Source organism: Lepisosteus oculatus, chromosome 1 (assembly GCF_040954835.1).
Source record: "Lepisosteus oculatus isolate fLepOcu1 chromosome 1, fLepOcu1.hap2, whole genome shotgun sequence".
NCBI classification, from domain to species: domain Eukaryota; kingdom Metazoa; phylum Chordata; class Actinopteri; order Semionotiformes; family Lepisosteidae; genus Lepisosteus; species Lepisosteus oculatus.
In genome coordinates this window covers 53,005,752-53,032,698 of record NC_090696.1, presented here as the reverse complement: position 1 = coordinate 53,032,698, position 26,947 = coordinate 53,005,752, and the positions used below count along the sequence as shown (strand labels likewise).

General features: G+C 36.9%; 1 protein-coding gene across 1 annotated transcript in view; it reads left to right on the top strand.

The window, feature by feature from the left end:
- The first annotated feature begins 3,023 nt into the window (after nt 1–3,023).
- The window catches only part of LOC102683918 (BEN domain-containing protein 4), a 72,537-nt gene continuing 48,613 nt past the window's right edge, over nt 3,024–26,947 (top strand). Inside the window, exon 1 of the mRNA XM_006629884.3 lies at nt 3,024–3,570. Within this exon, the coding sequence (XP_006629947.1) occupies nt 3,132–3,570 (439 nt within the window). The 5' untranslated portion in view covers nt 3,024–3,131. The remainder of the gene's footprint in view (nt 3,571–26,947) is intronic.

Below are 26,947 nucleotides of genomic sequence, written 5' to 3'. Positions count from 1 at the left end.
TCCAAACACAGACACATGTACATTAGGACCAATTCTTCCCAGAAGCTAGTTAACTTATCAGTGTGTTTTTGAACTGTGAAAGAACAAACAGATAAGTTAACTAGCTTCTGAGTCCAAGAATTGGTCCTGATGCATGTTTGTCTGTGTGCCTCTCCAGGTTGTATCCTCCATTGCATGCTGGGGCAGGCTCCTGCTGCACTGTGACCCTGAAATAGATTAATCGCAACTTCATCCAATTCAGCAATTTGTGGCATCTAGGGCTTAGCGACCAGTGAACAGATTATACTGCTTTCAGTGATGGTCAAACTTGTTTTGCCTGTGGCTTTCACAACAAACCCCCTGTTGTTGTTGACATGTTGACTATACTACATCTCTTGGCTTTGACCCTGACTTTAAATTTGGACTGAAATCACCATAATGAATATACCTAGATAACTTCTGTTCAATAAAATATCAATACAACAGGAACAATATCTGCTACAAACAAGATTTAGCCTTTGTTCTGACAATATCTTTATTTTAATCTAAATATGTTGTTGTTAAGCAGTTTGTTTTTGAGGATCAGTATTAGAACTGTGGAGTTTTTAATGAAGCCAATCCCTGCAATTAGCAGGGCATAATAGCAGAAAAAATTGATAAAATTATTAAATAACTTAATGGAAACAAATTAAAACTAATGTTGGATATATTTTGAATCTGATTTACTGTGTAAATCATTTTCTTGTAGCAATAGCAATGCCTTTCTCTTTCCTTTTCAATTATTGGTTAACTTTGCAATATATGATTACCAGTTATATATGGGTCCTTTTGGTACAAACTAATATAAAATCTCAAAGAGATTGGATCTATTAAATTAGTATTCATCATGCTCGTCCCAGTTGCTGCTTTGTGTGGCAGCAGCCATTGACATCATCATCAAACTGTCTTGATTCGCTGGCAGATGCACAGACCTGGAGACTGCACTTGGAGTTAGTTAATGACCATGTAATTTCCAGGTGCTATTCAGTATAAATACCTGATCTCTGTCATTGAGTTTCGACACAGAGCCCCTCTAGTTCTGTCTGCTTGCTTTGCCTTGTCAGCTTGCTGTGTCGACCTCCTGCTTTGTCTCCTGACTCCTGATGTTCCCAGATCAACCTTTGGCTTCCTACACTACATGTCTCTCAGCTTTGAGCTTGGACTGAATCAAGTCCAATCACTTAACTTTCAAAGACAGTGCTGCAGTACATCAACTAGTCATCATCACCTTCATACAATACCTAACTCTTGTTTAACTTGGCTAGCACATTGTGCTGAAGAGAATACATTGAATTTGTCTTAGGAGAAATGTCTCATCACAACCATCAACCCATCATTGTATATCCAGAGTAGGAGCCACAGATGAACCCGGCCAATGTAGACCTGCCCTAGAGGACCATGCCTGTGCAACATTTCAATTCAATTTGCAGCAGTTGGAACTGCTACAATAAAGTATATTGCAATGTTATGTCAGTAAATCAATGTGAATGGATTTTTAATATATATATATTTAATTTGGTTTGTTGGAAGTACTTCAATTTCACAAATTAATTTACTAGACAACAAAAACAGATCTAAAAGTGAGAATTTAATTTCAGGGGGATAATAATAATAATAATAATAATAATAATAATAATAATTGCTTACACTTACATAGCGCTTTTCTGGACACTCCACTCAAAGCGCTTTACAGGTAATGGGGACTCCCCTCAACCACCACCAATATGCAGCATCCACCTGGATGATGCGACGGCAGCCATAGTGCGCCAGAACGCTCACCACACATCAGCTATCAGTGGGGAGGAGAGCAGAGTAATGTAGCCAATTCATAGAGGGGGATTATTAGGAGGCCATGATTGATAAGGGCCAATGGGAAATTTGGCCAAGACGCCGGGGTTACACCCCTACTCTTTTCGAGAAACGCCCTGGGATTTTTAACGACCACAGAGAGTCAGGACCTCGGTTTTACGTCTCATCCGAAGGACGGCGCTTGTTTACGGTATAGTGTCCCCGTCACTATACTGGGGCATTAGGACCCAGTACGCATCCAGGTACTGACCAGGCTTACACCTGCTTAGCTTCAGTGGGTTGCCAGTTGTGAGTTGCAGGGTGATATGGCTGCTGGCATATCACCCTGCAACAGGATAACAGTTACCTTTACAAATTACAAGCAATTTTTAGGTAGACTCAGGCTGTACTGGTGATACTTAGAAGTTTGCACTTTTAATTTTACTCCAATGTAATACAAATTCTTATATACAGACTTCGAAGACCTTTAACTATTTTTTACAGTATACTGTTTAGCGTTATTCTGCCTCTTTCTCCTTATAAATAAGCAGGCAAATAAGCATTGTATTATTTTTTTTCACTTAAGCTCATAAGAGTAAATGGTCAGTGGCTATGGAATAAAAAAATAAAGTTTTACTTATCATGAAATGAATGATATTTCACGTCTTCATTGCCAGTGATGCATAAAGCGGGGATGAATATGGGGAAACACCTGTTAAACTTTGTTAACAGGTGGTTTATAAGAAGCAGGTGGGTGAAGATTTTGGTTATTAATAAAAAGACCCGAGCGCAGCAAAGCAATGGGAAGGCTGTTCTTTGAAACTATGAAAGTAGAGCGCTTACCTGCTGCAGCGCATTTCTAATCCCAAAACACACTTGACCCCGAAAAGTATGATTTCTAAAGTAATGTGCATGTAGACACAACGTTAGGTATCTCGTGGGGTTTTTCTCCTGTCTTATGTTTGTTTTATATTAAAATTAAAATTTATATATATATAATTAGATTTTGTTTCTGTTTTTTCTTTAAACTGTGTCTTTTCATACTGTACATTCATTCTGTAGCGGCGATTTGAAGTGCGAGAGACCCGTGTATGCACGGATCACGTTGGGAGCACAAGGAGCAGGTTCCGCCCGTGCATCTCCCTGTTGGTAGAATTACTCCAAGTGCCTATTAACACGGCTCTCTCGTCTGGGGATTGGCCAGACTGGTTGTCAGTAACGTAGCGCCCCGTTTCGGTCTTTGAGCAAGGTGCCGATGAGAGCGACACATACAAGGACTAGACCAGACAAGACGAGACAGGAAAAGCAAAGAAACTAGCGAAGCGATGGAGGAGGAGATGCAGCAGGCTGAGGAAGGATCCTGTGTTCCCAAAATCTACAAGCAAAGGAGCCCTTACAGCGCCCTCAAGACTTTCCCCTGCAAGCGGACAACAGGCAAGAGGTATGACAGACCAACCATGGTGGATATCCCGCAGCTGGGAGCCGGAGGAGGTGGGCATCATCATCAAAACCAGCATCAACAACAACACCTTCAGCAGCCCTCCATCATTAGCAGCACAGAACATCAACAGCAGCATTGCACGTACGACAACGGGCCCAGCACTAGAGTGGCAACATCCACATCATCATCATCAGCAGCAGCAGCAGCAGCAGAGACAGTGAGCAGTCCGCGCAGGGTCGGCGCCCCAGCGAGGCATCTCAGCTCCAGGTACACTGCCGCACTTGGACAAGACAATGTGGATTGCACCCAGATCCTCAGCGCAGGTATTTATCGCAGTCAACTGTATCTCGTACTTACTGTAACAAGTTTTTTTTCCAAGTGGCTGTTTTTAGATGCAAATTATACTAACAACATCTTACAAAACTTAGAAACAGTTACGGATTCAGTAGTGTCTACTGAAACTCGATGTAGAATTTTTAAATGGTGTTAAATATGTGTTGATTTATAACATATATTTGTACACAAGATTAGAACCACCAACATAGTTTCTCCCCAACATACAAACTGTATTTAAAAAACATTTTTTACAATAACATAATGATGCCAATTGGGTCTGTTTACCTTTCAGTAAACTGATTAATGAGAATATAAAACTTAGAGAAAGTGAAATATTTAAACTTTTATTTTTCAGTATATTTACTAATCAAATCGACTTTCAAAGAACAGCTGGTATTAATTACAATACATTCGCTGTATTACAGATTGTATATATATATAACATCATGCATACTGTTTATGTATGGAGATGCTAATATAAACATTGTTTTTTTCTTTAATTACTTCACTTAACTACTTCTTTTTTGGATGAATAGGTGTGACTATCACTATCAACTTTATGGCAAGATGTATGTATTACACTGATGTCTGTAGTATGTGGAATATATATGTAAAGTGATTTGTGCTTTTGATTTATAATTAGATTGTTACAATTATAGCAACTACATTGAAATTTAATGTAAGATATAAAGCACTGGGGTATACAAACTGTTGACTGGTATGAAGTCACTTTGAATTATTTTGTATGTGTATTTGGTTTGCCAAGAAAGTGAGACATAAGTAAAAGTTAGCACTTTTACACACAAAAAGCCAAATTTAAATATTGGAAATATTTGTCTTGAGACCACAGTTTAAAACCTTAATTTTCAATAATTGTTGCCATATGTATCATTTAAGGTTACTTTAACATTAAGTGAAAGATGAATTAATATTAATATGGTGAATGATTTTTGAAAGTAATAGAAAGGCTTATGATCATGGACAGTGGTAAATGAGGTATAGTAATCATAATAGCAAGATCATTCAAAATAAAGCAGGTTCCATTGCAAAGCACTTATGCCAAAACGTGATATAACTAGTCATGGTCTAATCATCATGGTCAAGGACAGTGAGTCCTTGAGTTGAGTTGTGTAGTTGGAGGTTTAACATATCCATAAAAAGAAGAATGAGTTTTTATTGAAGTAACATTGACCTTGAGAGCATTTGTGCAACATATTTTCAGATACGTAGCATGTCTCTCTTGCATCCCAATGAAGCTCAGAATGCATTATATCTAGAAGAAAGCAAACTGAGAATATAGTATTCCATCCATCTTTATACCCCATTAATTCATTTTGATTGATGTAGTACTTCATAATTGTATGCAAAAAGTACATCCTCTGTGTGCAGCACAGTGGAGCATTTGTGCAGCCTAGTGATGAAAAATTGTAAAGAAACTTAAATGATTGATAGACAACTTATTTTAGGTATTTCACAATGAAAATTAGACTGAACGTGTTTAAAAGCCTTGGCTTAGGACATTTATGTTAGTGAACATCACTAACAGTAAATTTATGTTAGAAGGGAGTTATGTCAGAAAGATAAGCTTCCTTATCTCCGGTTTTGCAGGTGATGCCTTCTTAAATATCTTGATACTCCTGGAGCTCTCCTACAGAGAGTCTACTAACACCTGCAGGTTTTAAGATAACATGTTATCTTGGTTTGGCACTGGGGCATAGATGTGCATGCTAATATAAAAATGCTCTTCATTTGCTACTGAAAAAAGAGATTCCTGCAGTCAAAATGAGTTATGTTTATGAAATGCACTTGTCAGTTGTTTCATGGTTATAACTGCTGGCTGTAGCAAATAGCACCTTTTTATGATAGGCACAATGTATTTGCTATATATTTATGGGGTGCTTTTCATGTAGTTTCCTCTGCTATTAATTTTCTGTGTGCATGCATACAAATCAAATAATCTTAAAGGTTAGATAAAAGCTGATAAAAGCTTTATTATATTATTATGAATTTTCCATATTTCTAAATGGCATTGCTAACACACCTCTGCCACAGACACATGTCCTTAGCAATTTAAATACTTGAAATCATTTTTAGACCCCCACAGTTCTCAAAAATGTTATAGAAATCCAAGATGGCATATAATGTATGCACATTACATTACAGGGGCTGAAAGGCACAGTCACAGCTTTTAGGCATTAACCATGAGGTAAGAATGGCAGTCGCAGAGTGTGTAATGGCTGCAGGGAAGATGTTAGGCTGATGTAGGCTGTGTAAGATTACGGTGGAGATGGATATAAGTTGAGCTCAGTTCGGAGACAACAAAGCTTTACTTAAATACTTTAATAGTTAAAAGGTACTGTGGTTCGCAATCAAATCCATCATGCTTTTAGTTTGAAAATGTATTAGTTCAGAATTTCAGAATAGTTTTAGTATTGTGTTAGTTGCAAATACTTTCATATGATTCAGGTGGGTAGCTGCGTCAGCATGCATAGGCTGCAAATGAACAAGTAATAGGTTTATTCCATGCTGAAAGGAGAAGAAAGAAAACACAACGTTTTGACCGTGGAGCATTCTTCAGGTGTGAGAAAGACAGGCAGTAGGCAAAGGTAATGAAGCATAGGAGAACAACAGCTGGGAGAGAGGAGGAGCAAGAGGCGGGAACAGGGGACAGAAAGAATGGCAAATCAGGAGGTGTGAAGTCAGGATAGGCGAAGGGAGGTATGAAATGAAACCTACAATGAATAGAGAGAATTTAGAAGAAAATGAGTCCGTCGTTGAGAAAAGAGGAAAGGTGTGATCCTAGCTGCAGAATAATTTTGGTTTCTGTAGTCTTATTGATGTGGGAGTTAGGAAAACCATCTTTGAGAACACAGATGGAGAGATTAGTGTGATCATGGCCGTCAGAGGTGAAATCAGAAACAAAAGGCTTGGAGAAATCTTTCATCTTCACAGCCCTAACGTTCTCTGAGCCAGTCTCCGAGTCTCCTTCCTGTTTTCCCAATGTAGATGGCTGGGCATTGACTGCAAGAGATACAGTAATTAAGGTTGCTGGAGGTACAAGATGCTGAGGGTGGTCGAGGGAGCTGTGAACAAGAAGGTTACTCAGATTAGGTGGTCGGCGTTATGAGATGATGGGGTGGTCAGAAAAGAGGGCCCCAATGGAGGGATCATCCTGTAGGATGGAAAAGTTGTTGTTCCTTTGCAACATTTTCATATGTTTTCTTAATAGACATGTACAAATATTTTGCAGTCTTCGGTAAAAAGGATATAGTTATATTAAAAATGCTGACAATAATGGTGCAACATAAAGGGATTTTTTATATTTCACATTAAAAAAAATAACATCCACAGATCAATTTACTACAAGTGGCCAGACAACTAGAATGACCTCCTCTTGTTGTACAATTGATTGAATGTGCAGAGTAGGTGGTGTGTATAAAATATATTAATTGCTACATGGCAATATGATGACTACAAGCTTTAAAGCAACAAATAGTGAAAACTTTTCAAGAGTCTGAAAAAATGTTCAAGACACAGTATAGACATCATTAAATAGTAAACAAAAGAGGTCTTTCTGAAGTAAAATTCTTTTGATAATTGTCTTCTGTTGAAAGAAGATGTCCACAGGTACTCATGGGAATAAATATGCTATTAAAATAGTCCTGCAGTTGTTTAATCATTGTAAAATTAAAGTGGATCAAACAAAACATGAGGAAATTTACAACTATTGAATCTAACCTTGCAAATCAGCACAGATGGAGACCTTATGGCGGTGCTTTAGATGAATAGTACAATGCCAAAAAGAAATATTGCATATATGTCTTAAGAGGGACATTATACTGTATGACCAGTTACCCATGGGTGAAAAACTTTGTCATTCAATATGTAAATATTGAAGTAGAAACATACTGTACATAAATGTGAAAAGATGCATGCTCAAGATAAGAAGAGGAGATTGAAAAAAAATGGAAGTAATTAAATATATAATTTTAATGTGTAAACACATTGCAGGAACAAAACAGCAATGGAAAGAAAGAGCTTTTGGAAGATTTTCCTCTAATAGAGTACTTCATATATTGTGGTATAATGGTATGTTTAACAATTTTTCTCTTGTCACTAGTAAATTGTGATACACAAATAAATGCATAACCTATTTTAGCTTAAGGTAGCACATAATATTAATGCAAAGTTCTTAAATGCAGTAGTTTTAGTTGGTGCTTTGGTTTCTTCCCACAGTCCAAAGACACTGGTAGGTCAACTGGTTTCTGGAAAACTGGTGCAGGTGTGAGTGTGTGCATGTCTGTGTCTGCATTGTGAAAGATTTTTGTCCTGTCCAGTGTTTATTCTGGCACATGTTGTTTGCCGGAATAGGCTATAGCTCCTCTGTGCGCCTATATTGAACAAATATAAAATAGTGTATCTTCAAATCTACGCTTCGTAGAATAGAGAATTGTATAAAGAATACATCTGTAACATTTTGTCCATGTCCCAATACCCACACTTGTGGTCTTGTGCCCTTAAAATAAATGGAAGTAATTAAATTTGTAATTTTAATGTGTAAACACATTGCAGGAACAAAACAGCAATGGACAGAAAGAGCTTTTGGAAGATTTTCCTTTGAGCGGGAACCCTTGCAGACCTGAGGTCCCGCTCAGGTCTGCAAGGGCTTATGGTGTCCCATTTCCAATTTGTGTTCCACAAGGGTGCTCATGTGCACCCCCCAGTGCACTCTTTATGCCTCCTTTCTGAAGTCTGCATTACAGCAGACTTCTCTGGGGGGAATCAGCCCCTTCATATTGGTGACGTTTCATGTTCTGACAAAGCGTAGAGAAGTTGCCATGGAGAATAAAATATTAATGTTAGTAATATTTAACTTTTTACAGTGTTAAATCTCATTTACATTTTATGTAAAAACAACATTTCTTTAGCCTGCTTTAGATTCATGTGTATTCTACGTACGAAGTATTAACATAAAGCTATTATTTCATCACCCCATTTCAACTGATGAATATTCGTTAATGTGTTGTGTATTTTGTACACTGAAAGAGAAAGTATTTAAGAGTACAAAGCTTTGAGGTATTGCCAAGTTTACCTTATTTCGTTTACTTTGTCCACTTTGAAATATTCTTGTATAACATAATTGAACGTGAATGTTCCCGGTACTGTCATTTTTGTAATATGACAGATGAGATTAAATGTATTTAAAGGTACAAAGCTTTGAATATACAGTGGTATTGATGTGTTTTCTTTAGTTAACTTTGCCTGTATTGAGTCAAGCTTGATCAAATTGAATACAGATGTTATGCCACTACTTTTGTCCAAGGAGAGAAAAGATGACATTCAATTTCATGTCATATTGAAAATTTATTTCTAAGAATTCTGTCACGATTGCTACTCCTCCTCTTAAGGGTGCTCCAGCCCTTCCTCGTTCTACCTCATTCCCCACACCTGTCCCTTATTCCAGCCCCTCTTTACTTCCACCTTAAAAGCCAGGCGTAGATGTCACGTGAGAACCCGGGGTCCTGCTGCGTCTCACTCCGTTATGCTTTTAACCTTCGGTTCCTGATTCCCCCGCCTTGCCGGTTCTGACCCTGTTCATGGTTTTATTTCCTGGATGGATCCACTGGCTATGAACACTACCTTCTGTCTTGGATGACCCATTTGGATTTACTCATGGATAGTTCGCCCCGGATTCACTCTCCTTGGACACGGCCCCTTGTCTCCGTCCCTTCTCCTGCATGATTTTATTCCTACTATGTCTTCACCAACCGGATCGTGTCGTCTGCATAGTGCCCGGAAAGAACTGTTCGTGACAAATTCTCTGCTGCCGTGCACTTAATCACTGAAAAAGAAGCAGCGCGAAACCAGGAACAACAGATGGAATTTTGACATTACTCTTTTTATAACATTACACCCTCGAATGCTCGTGCACTTTTAAATTCACACATGCTACATCACAGAAGTACCGATTTGAAAAAAGGGCTTGGTGTGGCATTTAGGGCACACCCTAAAATTATTAAAACAGGGCATTACTATTTTTTATTAATGCCATCGTGACATCTGGTGATTTATATAATTTGTGTAAGTGCAAAGGAACAGTTGTCCAAGTATAAAAATAAATTTACAAATGGTGACAGGGCATCTCAAGGTTGAGGAGCAATAAAGAACAATATGAAATGATAAGAACTAAAACAGTATAAAACACATTTGTCTTGAAGAGACCCTGAAATGTGATGATGAAAAGAGCTTATTTTTTAGAGTACTTTATACCACCATTGAGAAGTACGGCTGAACTGAGAGGGAACAGAAAGTTTGACAAGAATTGGGAAGAACTCGGATTTTGAATTGGATATGTGTGACAACAGGGAGCCTTTGGAGGGACTGGAGCAATGGTGTAGCATAAGAAAGTAAAGAAAAGAAAAGACAAGGTAGTCACAAAATCCTAGCTGAATCAGAGTGGGTTGATAGAGAAGGCCACCAAAGGCTAGCACTGTGGTAGTGATGCCTAGACAATGTTTCCCAGGCTGCACAATGGTACAACAGAAGTCCCAAAATATTGTATTATACCAAACAGCATCACAACAACAAAACTGAGCACAAATTTGAATGAGCTTACACGTTATTGTGCTTGGTCTTAATGCATCATGCAGGTGCTTCAGATGATTGAGATCATTGTGATGATTAAAATATTTGGCAAAAACAAATACATTAATGGATAAATATAAAGGCCCCTCTTCTGAAAGTGTCTCACTACAATAATGCAAAGCATGAGACTGCTTTAGTCTGACAACAGATTTCAACTAGTATTAAGATGAATACTCAGATTAATTTGAAGTATAGATTGTATGTATAGTATTATTATGAATAATAGTATTTAGGATGCTTGTCTGCATCACAAGAATCAACTAAATGTACAGTACTACAATTAATAAATTTTGTCTGAACAAACTGCTTTAGTGATTTTGGGAAAGAAAAGTGAACAAGAAGGTTTAGTGAATTCCAGTATAATATAAGTATGAATTTAGCTTGTTTTCTTCTGCAAATTGTTACACTCTACCTATTTGCATATTGTTTAACTGGTAATTGTGTCTGTTAAAGGTCTGATTGATTAGAAATGCATAAATAGAGCAATGATAGAGCATATTTAACAATACACTAAATATAAAAATAATTAAATGTGTTTTCCCGAACAGCCAATTTTATTAGAGATGAAAAACAAGAGCATGAAAGATAAAAATCAATGGAATCTGATATGATTAGAATTGCTTATGATAATTTGGATGAGGCATAAAATGTGTGCGCGCCTAAGGTTAGGTGTCTGGAGAAGATCAGAGATACAACCTTGTTGTGACTGACAGCACTGATTGCAGTCTTTTTAATTTAGCTGAATCCTTGCTCAGAAAATATTATGCCATAATTACTCAAATCATTAGTAAATTGCATTTAGATGCCTTTAAATCTAACACCTCCAAAATGTTGTCTTTAAGGAGAGTTTATAAGCCTTTGACTAAAGCACCTCAGAGAGAATATTATTAAACATCTCACTGTATAATGATATACATATTAAAATATCTGCACATCCCTGCCAACCATTAGATATCTGCCCCAATATAAGTAAAAATCTAAATAATAGGAAACTGTTGCTCTGCTATGAAACCTGATAATTGAAAGACTGTCCAGCAAATAAACATTAATCTTTGTTAGCATAAAAAAGCTCAGGTTTAAATCTGTAGAGTCTAGAAATTGGTCAGCAATAAAAAGAGAAATCATTATTATTTTTTTGTGATATGTAAATAAATGTGGCTCTTTATACGCTTCTCCTTGTATTCAAGCATGTAAGGTGGAGCCCGTGTTTTATAATTCAAAGACAAAAGTAGCACAAAAAGCAATTAAGTCTGAAAAGTCTATATAAATGTGCTGTTTGAGAAGGTTATGTTGGAAAATGTATCAGCTTTGTTCAGCTGAGCTGTCAGCCCAATCTGGCTATAATATCAGATGCACAGAAAGCAAAGTGCAAACTACAGACAGGAAACCAGGGCAGTGGTACTGAGAAACCACAGCAGAACATTTGCTATGACTGTTTTGCTCATGATGACATAACCATTTAGTAACGTATCAACCGCAGTGGAAACTGATTTGCAAGAACAACTGGGCAGTGTTAGGTAAACAGAATTACCGTTGCTATTTTCATGTTGTTTACAATACATTAAGCATAAACATGGGGTTTATGTTCCATTAATAAGATTATGTTTACTGAGATATTACTTTAAGTTAATTATTTGATGGCTAAGAATTGTTAAGGCAGATCATTTCTATAATTTCAAATAATGTCCTCAAAAATGGCCTCATCTTCATCTCAGGTCCCAGTTTCAAATTCTGTCTACAGCTGAGGGTATATATATGCCTGTTATAGAAAGACCTGAATCCAAGAACCCATTCCCTTTGTTGTTCCTCTGATATGGGTTGGGTATACAAACAACCGCACCCCTAAAGAAATTCCAATGACATACATTGCTGAGAAACAAGAGAAACAAGTAAATAAAATGTATTTATAAATGCAGTAGCTTACAATAATCAGTGTAGGTCATCCTTAATGAGAAATATCTGTTAGAGTGTAAATTACTCCATCCCCCAAATGTGAAAAAGAGAAAAGAGTGCTCCCCATAAAGTGTTTACAATTTTAAAATTGGGAAAGGTACATGTTATGTCTTCTGAGGTTTTGTGAGTCTTAATCAATTTTGCAATTGTGGAGTCAAAATGCAGTCAACAATATGTAAGAGATACTCATTTTTAAGTTATATTTTGAATTAAAGTGTGATAAAGCCATACCTTCTGAAGACCATTGACACTTAAAGTGATTGTCACGTCCTCTGCAGCCAGAGGGCGCTCCTTCTCTGTCCTGTCCCTAGTTTCAGGTCTGCTGTCCTTCCTGTCCCTCTCTTTCCCTTGGGCTATATATTTCTGGGTCTTGCACTCTGTCCTGGATCAGCATTGACGTTCGGATGTCCTGAGACCCGCCTAGCACCAGGGCGCCCCACGTCCGCTCCCTGAAGGCATAGGTTTTTATACGGCATTCCTGAACTCTTTGCACCAATGAGCCTGGGCCTTTTTCCCATCTCGCCACTACGCATATGGGTCTTTTTTCCGCTCTCCTGCTCCCCACGGTTAGTCCATTTGGACGTCCGTGACAGTGATGTGATTCAATTTACTGTAACAAATAAATTTAAATGTAGAGTATGATCTCTATTGGATAGATACAAATGTACATATACTTCAATACTTTCTTTTTGCACAACAGTACAGTTAAAAGAGAGAAAGAGAGCTTTGCCTAGCGTTTCTGAGGACAGCTTTTCAAGGAAGTTCATCGTACTGAACTTTAAACAGTTTTTGCATTGTCATCTGCTTGAGTCCATCTACAAGTGAGACAGTGAAAGAAACTTTATTCGTCTTGGCTATAGCTTTTTACTGAATATACTGGATGTGAATGTTGATAAAAACTATTCTAAATCAATTCTTAATTGTATTTATCAGGTGAAAATAACAATTAGTTTCTGTTGCAGAAAGAATATTGTGGGCTGAATTCTATTGTTCTTTACTCCTGTTTTTTACTCGGTCTGTCACTTGGAAAAACTTAAGTCCTGATTCTGATTCACGTGGTTGGTAAAGTCAGAGTGCCAGAGTAGATGGAGAGAGAAGAGGAGCTAGTGAGTTAACCAACGAAAATTGGGTTGGGTAGATTTTAAGTTACAACATCAGAGTTGATGATTGGTTAGGATGCTATCAGGTATAATCCTGGTATCCAATCAGCAGGACCCTCATTGACAGATTGTGCTTTATGTGGTGGACAGTGGCTTAGGCAAAAGAGGTAATTTTTTGCCTTAAAATTGGGGTGGTGCTGTGGCTCTATGGCTCTGTTGATGTGTCAGTCCGTATCCCGTGGCCGGCAGAGGAATCCTTCTCCATTGGACCCCTTAACCCCACCTGCTCCAGGGTGCCGTATAAATGGCTGACCCTGTGCTCGGACTCCAAGCTGCTTTCCTTGTTTGTGTGTCTCATGGAGAGCAAGTTGGGGTATACAAAAATACAAATTCCTAATACAAGAAATTGTATATGGCCAATAAAGTGATCTTAAAAACAAATTGGGCTAGAGCAGTGGCATTGTGGCTTAGGATCTGTGCCTGTGGCTGGAAGGTTGTTGGTTCAAATCCTGCAGCTGGAAGAGGAATCCTACTCTGTTGGGCTTCTGAGCAAGGCCCTTAACCCCAGCTGCTCCAGGGGCACTATATAAATGGCTGACCCTGTGCTCTGACCCCAGGCTTCTCTCTGCCCATCTCTGTGCCTGAGAGCAAGCTGGGGTATGCAAAAAGTTGTATATGGCTTATAAAGTAATCTTATTTTATCTCTTAATTTGCACCATACTGTACATTAATAGAGCTGTACACTTTACAATGTTCTGGTCTGTGTTCCAGACTTTGAACTTGTGTCTTATCAGATGTGCCTCTTTTAACTGGTTTTCCCTGCCTTTTGCACACAGGCCCAAGCTGCTTTGTTGAGGCAACAGAAGGATTATTAGAAATATATTTGTAATATTTGTGCATTTACTGTGACAATTATTAATTGTAGCAGTAAGTCACAAAATAATTTTTTGATGGCTATTAGAGAACTGACCTTGCGGGATAACAGCAATGCACACACACGGATACTAATACATGACAATACATTTATTAATACATAAAATGTGAATAAACATAACAGATCTTATCAGTGAGGGTTAGCAGAATACAAAAGGTATATATTCAATCACGAAGAGTTACAAACCAAGAGGGACATACATTCAGTATACCATTCATTTAGGCCATTTCGTAAATGAACTTGGATTACAACTTCTACACTAGTTACTCAAAAGCAAGTACATCACTCATAGGAATTAAGTTGATATCAACTGGCGTTGAGGTAACAATTGAATTCTCGAGCTGTAATGCAGAAGGTTGAATACTCATCCAATCTGTGGGGATTCAGATCTCCAGCGGACACAAAGGAACAGTGCCAGGCTGTTGCCGTGTCCAATCGGCGTTCTCTGGCACGGTGCCAGGCAGTGCTGGTTTGGCATGAGAGAAGTGGGAGAGATTCCTGCTGCAATGCTCTGGTAGTAGACTCTCTGAATAATAATAATAAATAATGTTGCTTTATTAGCCCTATACAATTTCTTGCATTAGGAATTCATCTTCTCACACACCCCAGCTTGCTCTCTATCAGACACAGTCAGGGAGAGAAGCTTGGGATCAGAGTGCAGGGTCAGCCATTGGATAGCACCCCTGGAGCAGTTGGGGTTAAGGGCCAGCTGCAGGATTTGAACCAGCAACCATCCAGTCACAGGCACACATCCTAAGCCACAGAGCCACTGCTCCGCCCTTCAGCTTACCGAAGACTGGCTAGTTAGTGTTGGTTGAACTTGCGAGAGTTTGTGCACATGGAAAGTGACTGTGGGTCCAAGCAGGTCACACTCTTTAGACGGGAAGAAGACCGGTTCGTTCCTGATGTAGTCCTGAATCCTGAGATTCAGCTGTCCACAGTTCCGACCATAGTTTACTTGTTGATCAGGTGAGCGTTCGCGGTGGGTTCACGAGGCTTGCTGCTGGGCTAACCTCGGGTGGACCCTTTGGTTACGCGCTGGCGACCTCCGTTCTCAACTCTTAGAACAAAGTAAAGTCCTGGCACTCGGACACACTGGCCATTACGTGATTGTCCGAGCTGAGCCCGAGAATGTCCAGGAGGCGCCCTGAGAAGCCCTGTGCTGCCTGTTTTACCTGGAGGAACTACGGTCATTCATTGGTTGAAAGTTCCATGGGCATTTGAGACCCATGTGGGGTTACCCTGCCCTACCAGTTCCTGATTGGCTGATGATGAGTAACAATGCACTCTGACCTTAGAGTTGTAAACAATCTCCCAGACAGTAAGGCACCAGAGATGACCATTTATTAGGGTTGCTAGAGAATATCAGCATTGGGAGTTGTTCCTTATCAGGACACTATCAGCTAAAAAAACACCTTAAATGTGAACCAAATGGAATGGCCTCTCTGTATAAAGCACCACTGAGATGACAGACAGAGAGACTGGCAAGGGAGCAGCAAACTTAATTCCTGTATTTTTAATAATCCTTGCAGCTACTCAAAGAAGCACATACATTTTTATTACAGAGACATGTGCCTGAAGATAATTAGGGAAATAAGTTCATATGTTTTTGTTATCATCTATCTGTTTAGAAGTGTTATTAAAATTGTTTACTACAGTCAAATGTAAAGAAGACCAACACCAAATCAATGAGCTTGATCAGTGGTACAAGTGGAGGTAGGCCAGCTTTCATCCCTGCAAAATTTAATACAGTAATACAGACTTGCACCACTTAGTTTTATACACTGACAGAGCATAACTAAACTCATTGAACATAGCAACATACAATATTGTGTATTGGTAAGAATAAAAATTGATATGATTGATGAACAGCTTAAGATAGAGGTTCCAAAGACAAGACAAATGATAAAGGTGAAAGTGGGAATCCCTGATGACATGTCAAGAATATTTCTGGGCTGTTAACATCATTGCCAAATGGTTTGCATAGATTTTCATCATGTGGGTATCAGACGTATTTACCCACCTTTTGAGCTTCTTCACATGTAGGAGGAGCTGTAGAATTTTATTTTCACTTTGAATTGATAGAGTGTTTTGTTTCGATCGTTGATAAAAAAATCCCAATTAAATACATTGTCATTCCATATTGTAACATAATACTTTTGATAGCCACCTTATATTGATTAACCATGATCCCAAGTCCATAAATTTCAAAACCATCTGTATATGGTTCTTCATTCCAGTTCATATTTTTTCCAGTTATTATTTTTTGTAGTAGGTTCTGCATAATGCCTTCTCTCCTGTAATGAATTGGGCATAGAATGACACCATATATATAGTTTTGTGCAAAATCAGTTGCTAATTTGGAGTGTATAGTATAATAATTACATTTTAAATATTGACCAGATTTTTTATTTTGGGGGGTAATAATGTTCTAAATAGTCAAACAAAGTAAAAAAACAAAACAATATTTCAGCTGTGGGCCTTTTTTAATATTATTTTTTTTGGAGTATGTAATTAACTTCTGCTAATTGCATAGTGTATTACAAAAACAAGTTGATTAAGATTCAGAATAAGTAATGATTTAAAATAAATAAGTCACCACACCAGCACAACTGAACATGTTCAGGCTGCTGTGACCATGTGAAGTTCAATGAAGAAATAATCCTGTGCTTCATAAAAATAACCACATTTGTTATCTTCTTTGGGAAAGGAAGCAGTAGAGATGATGGCACATTTTTGCTGTTGACAGACCAGAAAGAAATCTAAAGCAGAGGAGACATCATGGTGGTCATTGTGCAGACTGTTGTTAACTGCTGGGCTGAAAGTGTGGATAGCAGTCTTTTTAAATCAAGATTGAAGTTTGTGAAAGTTAAAAGAAACTTTCATGTTCAGCAATACATTGACAAAGTCATTGAGCCAAGTTTTTGAACCTCTTTGAATGGAGGTTTTCAGTTAGCAGCAAAAGTGTCAGTTTTCGGGCATTTGCAATACAAGACCACACGGTATGAAGTAACTTTTTAGATTAAATTAAATTAAATTTTTAGATTAAAGTTTATATATCATGACTGAGTAAAATATTATATTAATAGCCAGTTTACTGCAGGTTATGGTTAAGAAAGCATCAATAGATACACATCAGTTTCAATTGTGTACTAACCCTAGCTCTAAAACTTACCCTCACTTTAACATAAAGTCATTAGTAGTGAACGAATATGGGTATTTTTATTTATTAATTTTCATATTATGTATTTATGTTTTTTAGAATGTTCATTTTTAGTGTAATAGTCATTTATACTATTATATTTTCATTTATAAAACTTAAATTTAAAATGTGACCAGGTACCAGTTTATTCAGTTTGATCAGGTCTAAATGTCCATGATGTCAGAACTATGTTAATACTCAAGAATGTCATGTCTGATACTAAATTCGTAGCAGTATTTTCATTCTGACAATGTTGCATATCATTTAAAAAAAATGATCAAATATCTATGTTTAAAATACTTGATTAAATCCATTAGACCTGGGTGTTGTTTCTAGCACATCTGTATATTTTTTCAATTTCTGCTTTCTTATTTTGAATACATTGTTGAACATTAGATGAAGTTTAATGTGCACCAATGGCACTCAACTAATTTGATTAATCTACTATAAATTTTCGGTTACATTTTGCATTTCCATTTCCTCTGATATCATGCAGCTCTTGTTTTGATATTTCTGTTGAATATGCACATTTTACTTCTGTCCGTTTCTGGAATTTGCAACTAAATTTAAAATTCAATCACTGTAATTATGAAGGGAGGTTTTCCAAGCTAAATGTTTAATAGCATTAAAAACACTCTTGACATTACAGTATATCCATATCTTTTTGATCCATGAATTAAAATATATATTCATTTTGTCCAAATTAATTAGGCCAATTAAAGAGACTAGAGCTTCATCAGAATGAAAGCACCAAGGTACAGTATGACATTCTTCCATAAATTCCATGAGTTTGACAGTCTTCCATGTGTTTGATGCCCCTACTATAAACTGCATAGGTTTCTACACATATAATATAGGCTAAGAACAAAAAATGCACCTTGATTCTTCTTGTCACAGGTGAGAAAGAGATAAAAAATATTATTTAATAAAATAACAGAAAGGGTCAATTTTCATTTTCCTTTAGAAGAGTTTAAGAACAAATTAGATGGGTGGAATTCATCAAGACTGGAATTCTTAAAGATGTGTAGAAGTATGACTGTTAAATTATCAGCCCAGACTTACAAAAACAAAATGAGTGTAGATTGAATTATAAAATGAAATAGTCACACTGTCACTTTTTGTAAAGGCACAGATGTGAATTTGATGTGACTTTTCTACTTCTAAGAGCATGAAATCAGGAAAAACATCAAGCACTAAATTAATATACAGTACATACTAATTCCTTAAATTTTTGTCAGCTCCTATATAATCTTTGTTTTAATTATGGACCCTATTTAATGATAACATAAATGCAAATGTCTTGGTGCAGACTAACTTTAACATGTGAACATGTTGTAAAACCCTCTATTGCAGCGGTTCCCAAACTGTGGTACATGTACCTCCAGGCCATATGACCCCGGAACTTGTGTGCACTGAAAAATTGGGACAGGTTTTCATATTTTCTATTTTAATCAAATTAGTTTGTGCCGAATACGCAGCCTACGTACTACGATACAGTGCGCACTAATACTTGAGTGGACACAAGAGCTACACTTTAATTCTATACCATTCTATAGGAATGTGTCCTATGAACGCAAGTGACCAATTGTATTTAAAAATGTTATCTCCAGCAAATAGGGAGGTAGGAGAATGTGCATGATTTTGGAAGAATGCCAATGTTGTAAGCACAGGAAAGCATAGAAATGCGTACTACAAATGCTGGCAATCTTGTGAACTGCAGCATCCACCGCAAGGCCTTGGCTGTCAAGAAAATGCCTGAAAATCTGTTAGAATCTGTCGTGAATTGTATCAAGGCTCGACCAATAAATTCACATCTGCTTTGCTCGACTAAACATGACTAAACCCCTCTCACTGAAATGGTGGCTTTTTATTATTTTTAATTGTTGTTGTTGTTCCCTTTGTCATTCTGATAAGTGCTTTGAGAAGCCACCTTTAAAGGTGCTACATCAAATAAAGTTTATTATTATAATATTTATTATATGTGTATGTGAGTGTGTGCGCGCACATGCACTCATGTTGGTCATTTAGATTTTGGATGCTTTGGTTTGATCAGGGGTGGTACTTGGTACAAAAAGTTTGAAAACTACTGCTCTATTGTAATTTTATTTGGTAGATGTCTTCTACTGCAGGGAATGTGACAAGGTGATCATGTACTGTAGTCTTATTAACATTCACTTAGATTTATCTGTAGTTTTTGTAACGTACTAGAGTTTTTGTACTCATGCTAATAAATATTGTTTTGTATGTGTCTTTTACAGTTTTATTAGCTACGAATTGTTTTTTTTTAAGTTTACTGAAAAATGGTTCAAACAGAAGTTTGGAAAGAGGTAGTGGTCATAATGAGGGAGTTGTGTAGTAAAACATAAAACAGTGTTGCAAATACAATTTCAGTTAATATTTTTCGTAGTAGTAATATCCTACTTATATATAAGAAATACAATAAACTAAATTTACCAATTCAATTATGTATTAGCACTAAAAACTCAGTTGTTAAAATAAAACAGAGCAGTTTGTCCAGTCCAGATGTTGCAATGGCCCTTATTTCAAGGTCTTCAATCTTTTAAACAATTTTAAAAAGATTATATTCTAATTAGTCATTTACCTTCTAACTTCCCTGTGTTCCACAAAGCTGTGAAATTCAAGGATGGTTTCAATTTTTCTATTTATTTTGAATCATTACAAGGTTAATGGAATCATATTCTAATTGAATTAAAACATATTTTTATAATTAGAATAACAATGTATTAGATAACATGCATAAAATGAACAAAATACTTTCAGATGATTACAAACATATTTGGGAAATTAACACATTATGTATATTAAAATGATTTTTTGTCAATTATCAAGATGGAAAACTGTCATTTAATGGTTATTCTAGAATAAGTATATAACTGAGCATTGAAAAAAAGAATTGCAAAATCAATCAATCAGCAACTAGCAACAACCCACACAAACACAGAGAAAGCATGCACACTCCACACAGATAGCACCCCAGGAATTAAACCCAATGTCCTAGTGCTGCAAGGTTGCAATGCTAAAAACTGTGCCACAATTATAAAATTGTGATTAAAAAAACAACACAAGTTCTCAAAGCTAGCTCTTTCAGCCTCACAATGTACTCATCATTTACAATCAATCCATTTTTTCTTTTATCATTTCGGTTTACTGCTTTAGAAAATGCATCTGAAATGCTTACGAAAATACTCTTTGACAATTTAGATACCAGGGTGCAGTTTCTGACTCATTTTGGTACAAATGAAAGTAGAATTCAATCCTTTCTCACCTAAGAAAGGATTGAATATTTGGGCAGCTTTTTAAATTGCTTTATACTGGAGGTCTTTGTGGATGTTACAAAGAATTGTTACTCTTACAAAGAAAATAGGTGATAAAAAGATACCATAGAACGGGTCAGCAATTTTAAGAAAATATAATTAATTAACATGACTAAATCATAAATAAATGACCCTAGTAGGATTGTTTACTGGAGATGGTAGATAAGGGAATTAGTTTGAACAGTTAAGTAAACTGGAAAGCATGCTTCATATTAAAGTTGACAAAACCAGAGTAATGGCTACTTGTGATAGTAATACTCTATGCTACATTTTCAACCTCTTTCCCTTATTAATCAGCCCTTGAAGGTTGTACAGTAGTTCACATTATTAGGAATAGCAATAGATGAACTTTTAGACTGAGAAGACCAATTGCATTTCTAGTCTGCATATTTTTTTATCAGGAAGTTGAAAGGGTTTAGGTGATTCAAAACATTTTAGAGAGGGTTTATACAATGGTAATATAAAGCATTCTTACTTTTGGTATCATGGTGTTGTATGGTAGCCTGAGTATTAAAACTAATCTTTTTAGCCATGTTAAAAAATTTTCATCTCTCCATCCATATTCCAATTGCTTCATCCAATTCAGAGTCACAGGGAAGCTGGAACCTATCCCAGCAGGCAACGGGCACAAGGCAGGATACAGTCTGGACAGAACACCAGTCCACTGTAGCGCTCACACAGGCACAGACAAACATACACTCTCACCAGGGCCTGTTCTCCCAGAAGCCCATTAACCTACAAGTATGTCTTTGGACTGTGGGTGGAACATGTGCAGAACACACAAACTCTACCTAGATAGCACCTCAGGTCCAGAATTGAACCCAGGGCCTCAATGCTGTGAGGCAACAATCTAGTCAATGTAATATACCCAAACTCCAGAAAGGCATAGACAAGATCAGAAACAATATAAGTACTTGGGAAAAAAGGTGGAATAGCATTTAGTAGAATTCAAGAAAGAAAACAGGAGAAATAATGACGTAAAGCTGCCTCTGTGGGATCATATAAGAATCATAGAAGGAAACTGTACAGTAGGTCACTACTCTAGCCATAAAATAAAATAAGCAATATTTCAGATTTAGCAGTGTATCACTGTATATTTTTGTCTTTTTATTCTAATCATTAGTCATTCTTATTTAGTCAAATTATCTCCTTCAGCAAATTTATGGTGACTGCTCTGTATTTTTCACTCTCCCAAAAATAACTTCACATAGAATTTGAATGATCAGTGAAATCTAAAATCTAAATCTAGAAAGTGAAATGTTCCTGTTCTTTTCGTGAAGCAATTTAATTTAGTCTGGCTGTTTGATTAATATCATTATCATGTCACCCATAGACTATCTCACTGAGATTATTGTATAATGAGATCATCCTGTAGTTAAAATATATGTTTATGACCTGGCATACAATCCCAAATGTTCACCTTTGCATTTTGACTTTCCAATTAAAAAAACGTTGCCATTCCCTTGCTGGCTTTTTTACCAACAATCATTTTCTCCTGAAATAGAAAATTAAAAGTTAAAATATAATGTATAGAGAAACAGCAAAGGGTTTCATATATTTTGGTATATAATTGCAATTTTTAATTTTCTCTTTCCTTCCTTTTTGACACTGACTTTCTCTGTCTTTGATGAAATCCTTTCAGGATTATACAAAGATGGCAAAGCAGACAAATTAGTTAAAGGTTTACTAAAGTCCTCTACAAGTTTAAACTGTTTTCAGCCTTACTGCAGGTCAAAGGAAGTGGTTTGTGTGGTAACTAAGAAAACATTCTGAAGGTGTTATTCATCAGAACAAAACATAAACTCACAAGCATAACAATAGTAGAGGAAGGTTTGTATTTCGCTGTGCTTGGATGAGAAGTCAACTATTGTTTTCAAATGTGTGGTTGGTTAAAAAGGTTTTGACCTATTTAACTTATACATGTAAATGACATTTTAATGCATTGCAAAAGCTTTAGCAGTGTTGCTAGTCAGTTAATACAGGACTCACAGGCCCACAGTAATTAAAAGTGTAGGTGGCCAGCAATGAACAAATAATAAGAACATAAAAACATTTGCAAATGAAAGGAGGCCCTTTTGTCCATTAAGTCTGTTTAGTAAGTAGGTAGTTTAGTGATTAGTAAAGATCTCATTCAGTCATTTCCTGAAAAATGACAGGGTATCAGCTTCAACAACATAGATGAGTAGCTTGTTTCACACCTGCTACAACCCTTTGAGTTAGGACGTTCCTCTTGTTTTCAGTTTTAAATGAATATCCACATACTGTAGTTTACTATTGTGTCTTTGAATACTTGTATTCAAGTCGCCTTATAATCTTCTATGTTCAAGACTAAAATGTTCAGTTCCTTTAGTTTATCAGTGTAGGACATTACCTGGTTGCCCTTCATTGCACTGAATCTATAGCATCAATACTGTATATATTTTATAATGTGGTGACCAAAGTTACACACAATATTGGAAGTGAGATTCAAATCTTTCATAAGTAACCTCTTCTGGCTCAGTATTTCCCATTTTGTGTTTGTAGCTTATGTTTTTTTTCTGTTTGTATGCAAAAACCTGCACTTTATTAATAACCATCCTCTGTCAGGTAGTTGACCAGTATTGAATTTTATCCAAGTCATTTTGCTGTTTCTGCAGATCACACAAACGCATAGAAGATGCAGAAACAATTGCAGAATTGTTACTCTCACACCAGTACCAGAGCGCTTGAACTCGGCAGATGGGGTCACTGGAGGTCAAAGTCACTGTGCATGATCACGTGATCACCTGAAAAACAAGGCACTAAATCTTGGTAACGAAAGCAGCTGGGAAGTTACTTTCAACTGCACAAACTGGCACAAACGTAGCACTAACGAATGAGACCGATCCGGTTCCATTACGATGTTGTAGGGGGGATAAGTGACGTCACGACCCTGAAAAAATGAGGAGCTATATCTCGGAAACAAAGGCAACACAAACGCTAGTTTTAACGGCACAAACCAGCACAAACATAGCACTAATGAATGGGGTGGTTTTCATCGTTTGTGTTGTCTGTAGGGGGGTCAACTTCACAGAGCTGCTCAAGCTGGCAAGTGCTTAAGATGTCAAATTTGTGTTTCACAGGATGGCTCACGAGCGCCCCCCAATGAGCGCTTTATGCACCCTTCTTACAAGTCTGCATCAAAGCTTACTTCTTTGAAAGAAATTATCCCAATTTCCCTGCAGGATGTTGATGTTTCATGTTATAACCTATCAAAGTGGAGATAAGTTGCCATGGAGTATAAAATATTCATGTTAATAAAATTTAAAATTAGTTTTAATGCTAATAATATTGTATCTAAAAATTAAATTTTATTAGGCTACTTTAGACACATATGTATCCTAGGTATAAAGTGTTGACATGAAGCTAATATTTCGTTATTCCATTTTGACTGATAAATATTTATTTACATGGTGTGTATTTTGTACATGGAAAGATGAAATATTTAAATAGTACAAAGCTCAGAGGTGTTTCCAAATTTACCCTATTTAGTTTACTTTATGACACAGTATGTATATTGCTGAGTGCTCTTGATAATTCGCAGTTCTGGAGTCCTTGTGTCAATTCCTGGAGTACTATTTGCATGGAGTTTTTATGTTCTCCACGTGTTCAGGTGAGTTTCCTCTGGGGGTCTGGTTTCCTTCCATAGTCCAAAATATATTTGTCGTAGGCTTGGCAAACATCCGAGGGGAAACCTTTTCCACCTTTAAAGCACAGATTTTTGGCGCTCCTTCTCTTTAAAGCCCTGGCCAAATAAGCAGACAGTACGTACAGTTAAATTCAAACTGAATTAAAATCTACACATCCCAGTTAACATGTGATCAGCTTGTGATCATTGAGTTGTGAGTTTTGACCAACGAAATGGGGTGAAAAATCAGTCACATGACTTTGTTGATTTTTGAGATTTTCAGAATAATTATGAATCTAACAAGATAGGGCAAGCACAGAAAACAGGTACAATTAGATTGATCAGATCAGTATGCAAAGCTCTTTAGCAAACAGGGTGTGAGAAGAAGTGACAAACCAGTATAGTTTAGATCTTTTTTTTCTGAACCAGGGAAAATCTGATCATGATTCTCTATAACAATGATAATAAACTTTATTTTATAAAGCACTTTTAAAGTAGCATCTCAAAGTAATACAGTAGATGTAAAAACAGTTATAAGGACTACAAATTACAAAGCAAATACATATAAAAAAAGACAAGCAGTTAAAAGTGCTGCTGAAGTTAGGAAATGAAGCAGAGACAGACAAATAAGTCTTCTGAAAAGAAAGGTTTTGAGTTTAGATTTAAATGCACTCAGGGTAGGTGACTCTGATATCACTGGAGATACAAATCCAGACCTCTGGGGAGCAACAAAAAATGCCTTTTCAGATTAATTATGAGGAGGATTTCGAATCGAAACCTGACAGGAAGCCAGTTCAAAGACTCAAAGACAAGCATAATGTAATTGCTTGCTTGCAAACTGATCAGGATTCTGGCTGCCAAATTCTGAAAATATTGGAGATTGCTCGGTGTGGATTTAATAACCCAGTGAACAGGAAGTGTAGTCATTAATTCTAGAACAAAAAGTATTTCTGGTTTCTCTAGTTCCCTTTAAAAGAAGCCAGATCAGTGTGATGTTCCACAATGCAGCTTTTTTGAACGCTACATTCACATATGATATTTGTCATTTAAACAAATTAATACAAGCAGTTTTTGAGGATTTAAGTGTAGGCTGAGTGATTGCAGGATGCAAAGCATTAGGAGTTATTTGCAGGTTTCGGGTATCTGAAGAACTCTTACAAAAAAACATATATTAGAAATGAATGCAAGGTAAAGGGAGCTTGTATATAAGCTTAAGGAATGGCAGACAGGTATCAGCGAGTTTGTCAGAGGTGAGGTATGTCTGTTTGCTAGATGTAGAAGTACATTCTTAATGTTTTTTTATCTGTGGTAAAGTATCTGTTAAAGATCAGAAAGCTTTGTGAGAAGATGGTTAAAATAAGATATGCCAGGCCACTGAAAGAGAAGGCTAGAAAAGTTGAAAAAAAAGCAAGGGAAGATGTATGAACAAAAGATCTAATAATGGTAGAGTTAAGAAAATAAGAGAAACTTTGAACAGTGAGAAAGAAAGAAATTAACAGCTGAGAAGCTGGAATGTGGACCTGAAACGCCCTGTAGTAACTGTATAGTTGAAATGAAGAATGAAGAGGACTTGGGGTAGGGATGAAAATTACAATAGGTTTCCAGTTTTTCAAAGTAAAAGGTTCAATCTAGAATAGCTGACTGACTTAAAAAGTGTTATCTGCAGGCCACAAGAAATGGCAGGTACAGTTAAATTAGACAAAGTTTGTTTGGCACCACCAGAACAGTAGAAGAAAATGCACAGGTTAAAAGTAAGTTCTTGAGGAGCATGTTAAGACCAGGCATCTAGATGCAGGTAAGATAATTTGGGTAAAATTGAGGAATACACTGTTATCATGAACACTTCCTAAGAGGGTTAGGCATGCTTTTAACAAATGGGCAGGAGATGTTATAGACAGAGGAAGGTACTGGTGCCTGAGAGGTGGAAAGGCTGTTTCCTTAAGCCAGGACTATAAAATAATGTATCCTCAGTGAGATGCTGCCATAGTGGGTTTTTGTCACTGTGTATAGTTTCTCAGTGCCTTTAGTTCCATCCATTTTCTAATTTCTTTATCCAGCACAGGGGAGCTGGGGCCTAGCAAGCAACAGATGCAAGGCAGAAAACACCCTGGACATAACATCAGGCCATCACTGGACAGAGAGACACAAACACACACACTCATACCAAGCCCAGTTTTCCCATAAGGCAATTAACCTACCAGTGTGTTTTGGACTGCAAGAGGAAATTAGATCTCCTGGACGAAAAAACATGAGAGAACATGTAAACTCCACACATACAGTATCCCATGTAATTGAACCTAGGGCCCCAGCACTGCAAAACAGCAATGTTAACCACTGTGCCACCATTAGAAATGGGTGGATAGCTTGTCTTTTCAAGTTAATCTTTCTAGTTCAAAGATCTGCATGCATAAGTTAATTTTGAAAGCCACTGAGACATCTGGTTCAACTGTTTTATGTATGAAAAAAACATACAAAAAGCATGCTAACCGCTGTGCCACTCTATTCTTAAGTTAATGCATTCAATTTTTATAAACAGTAAACATTGTTAT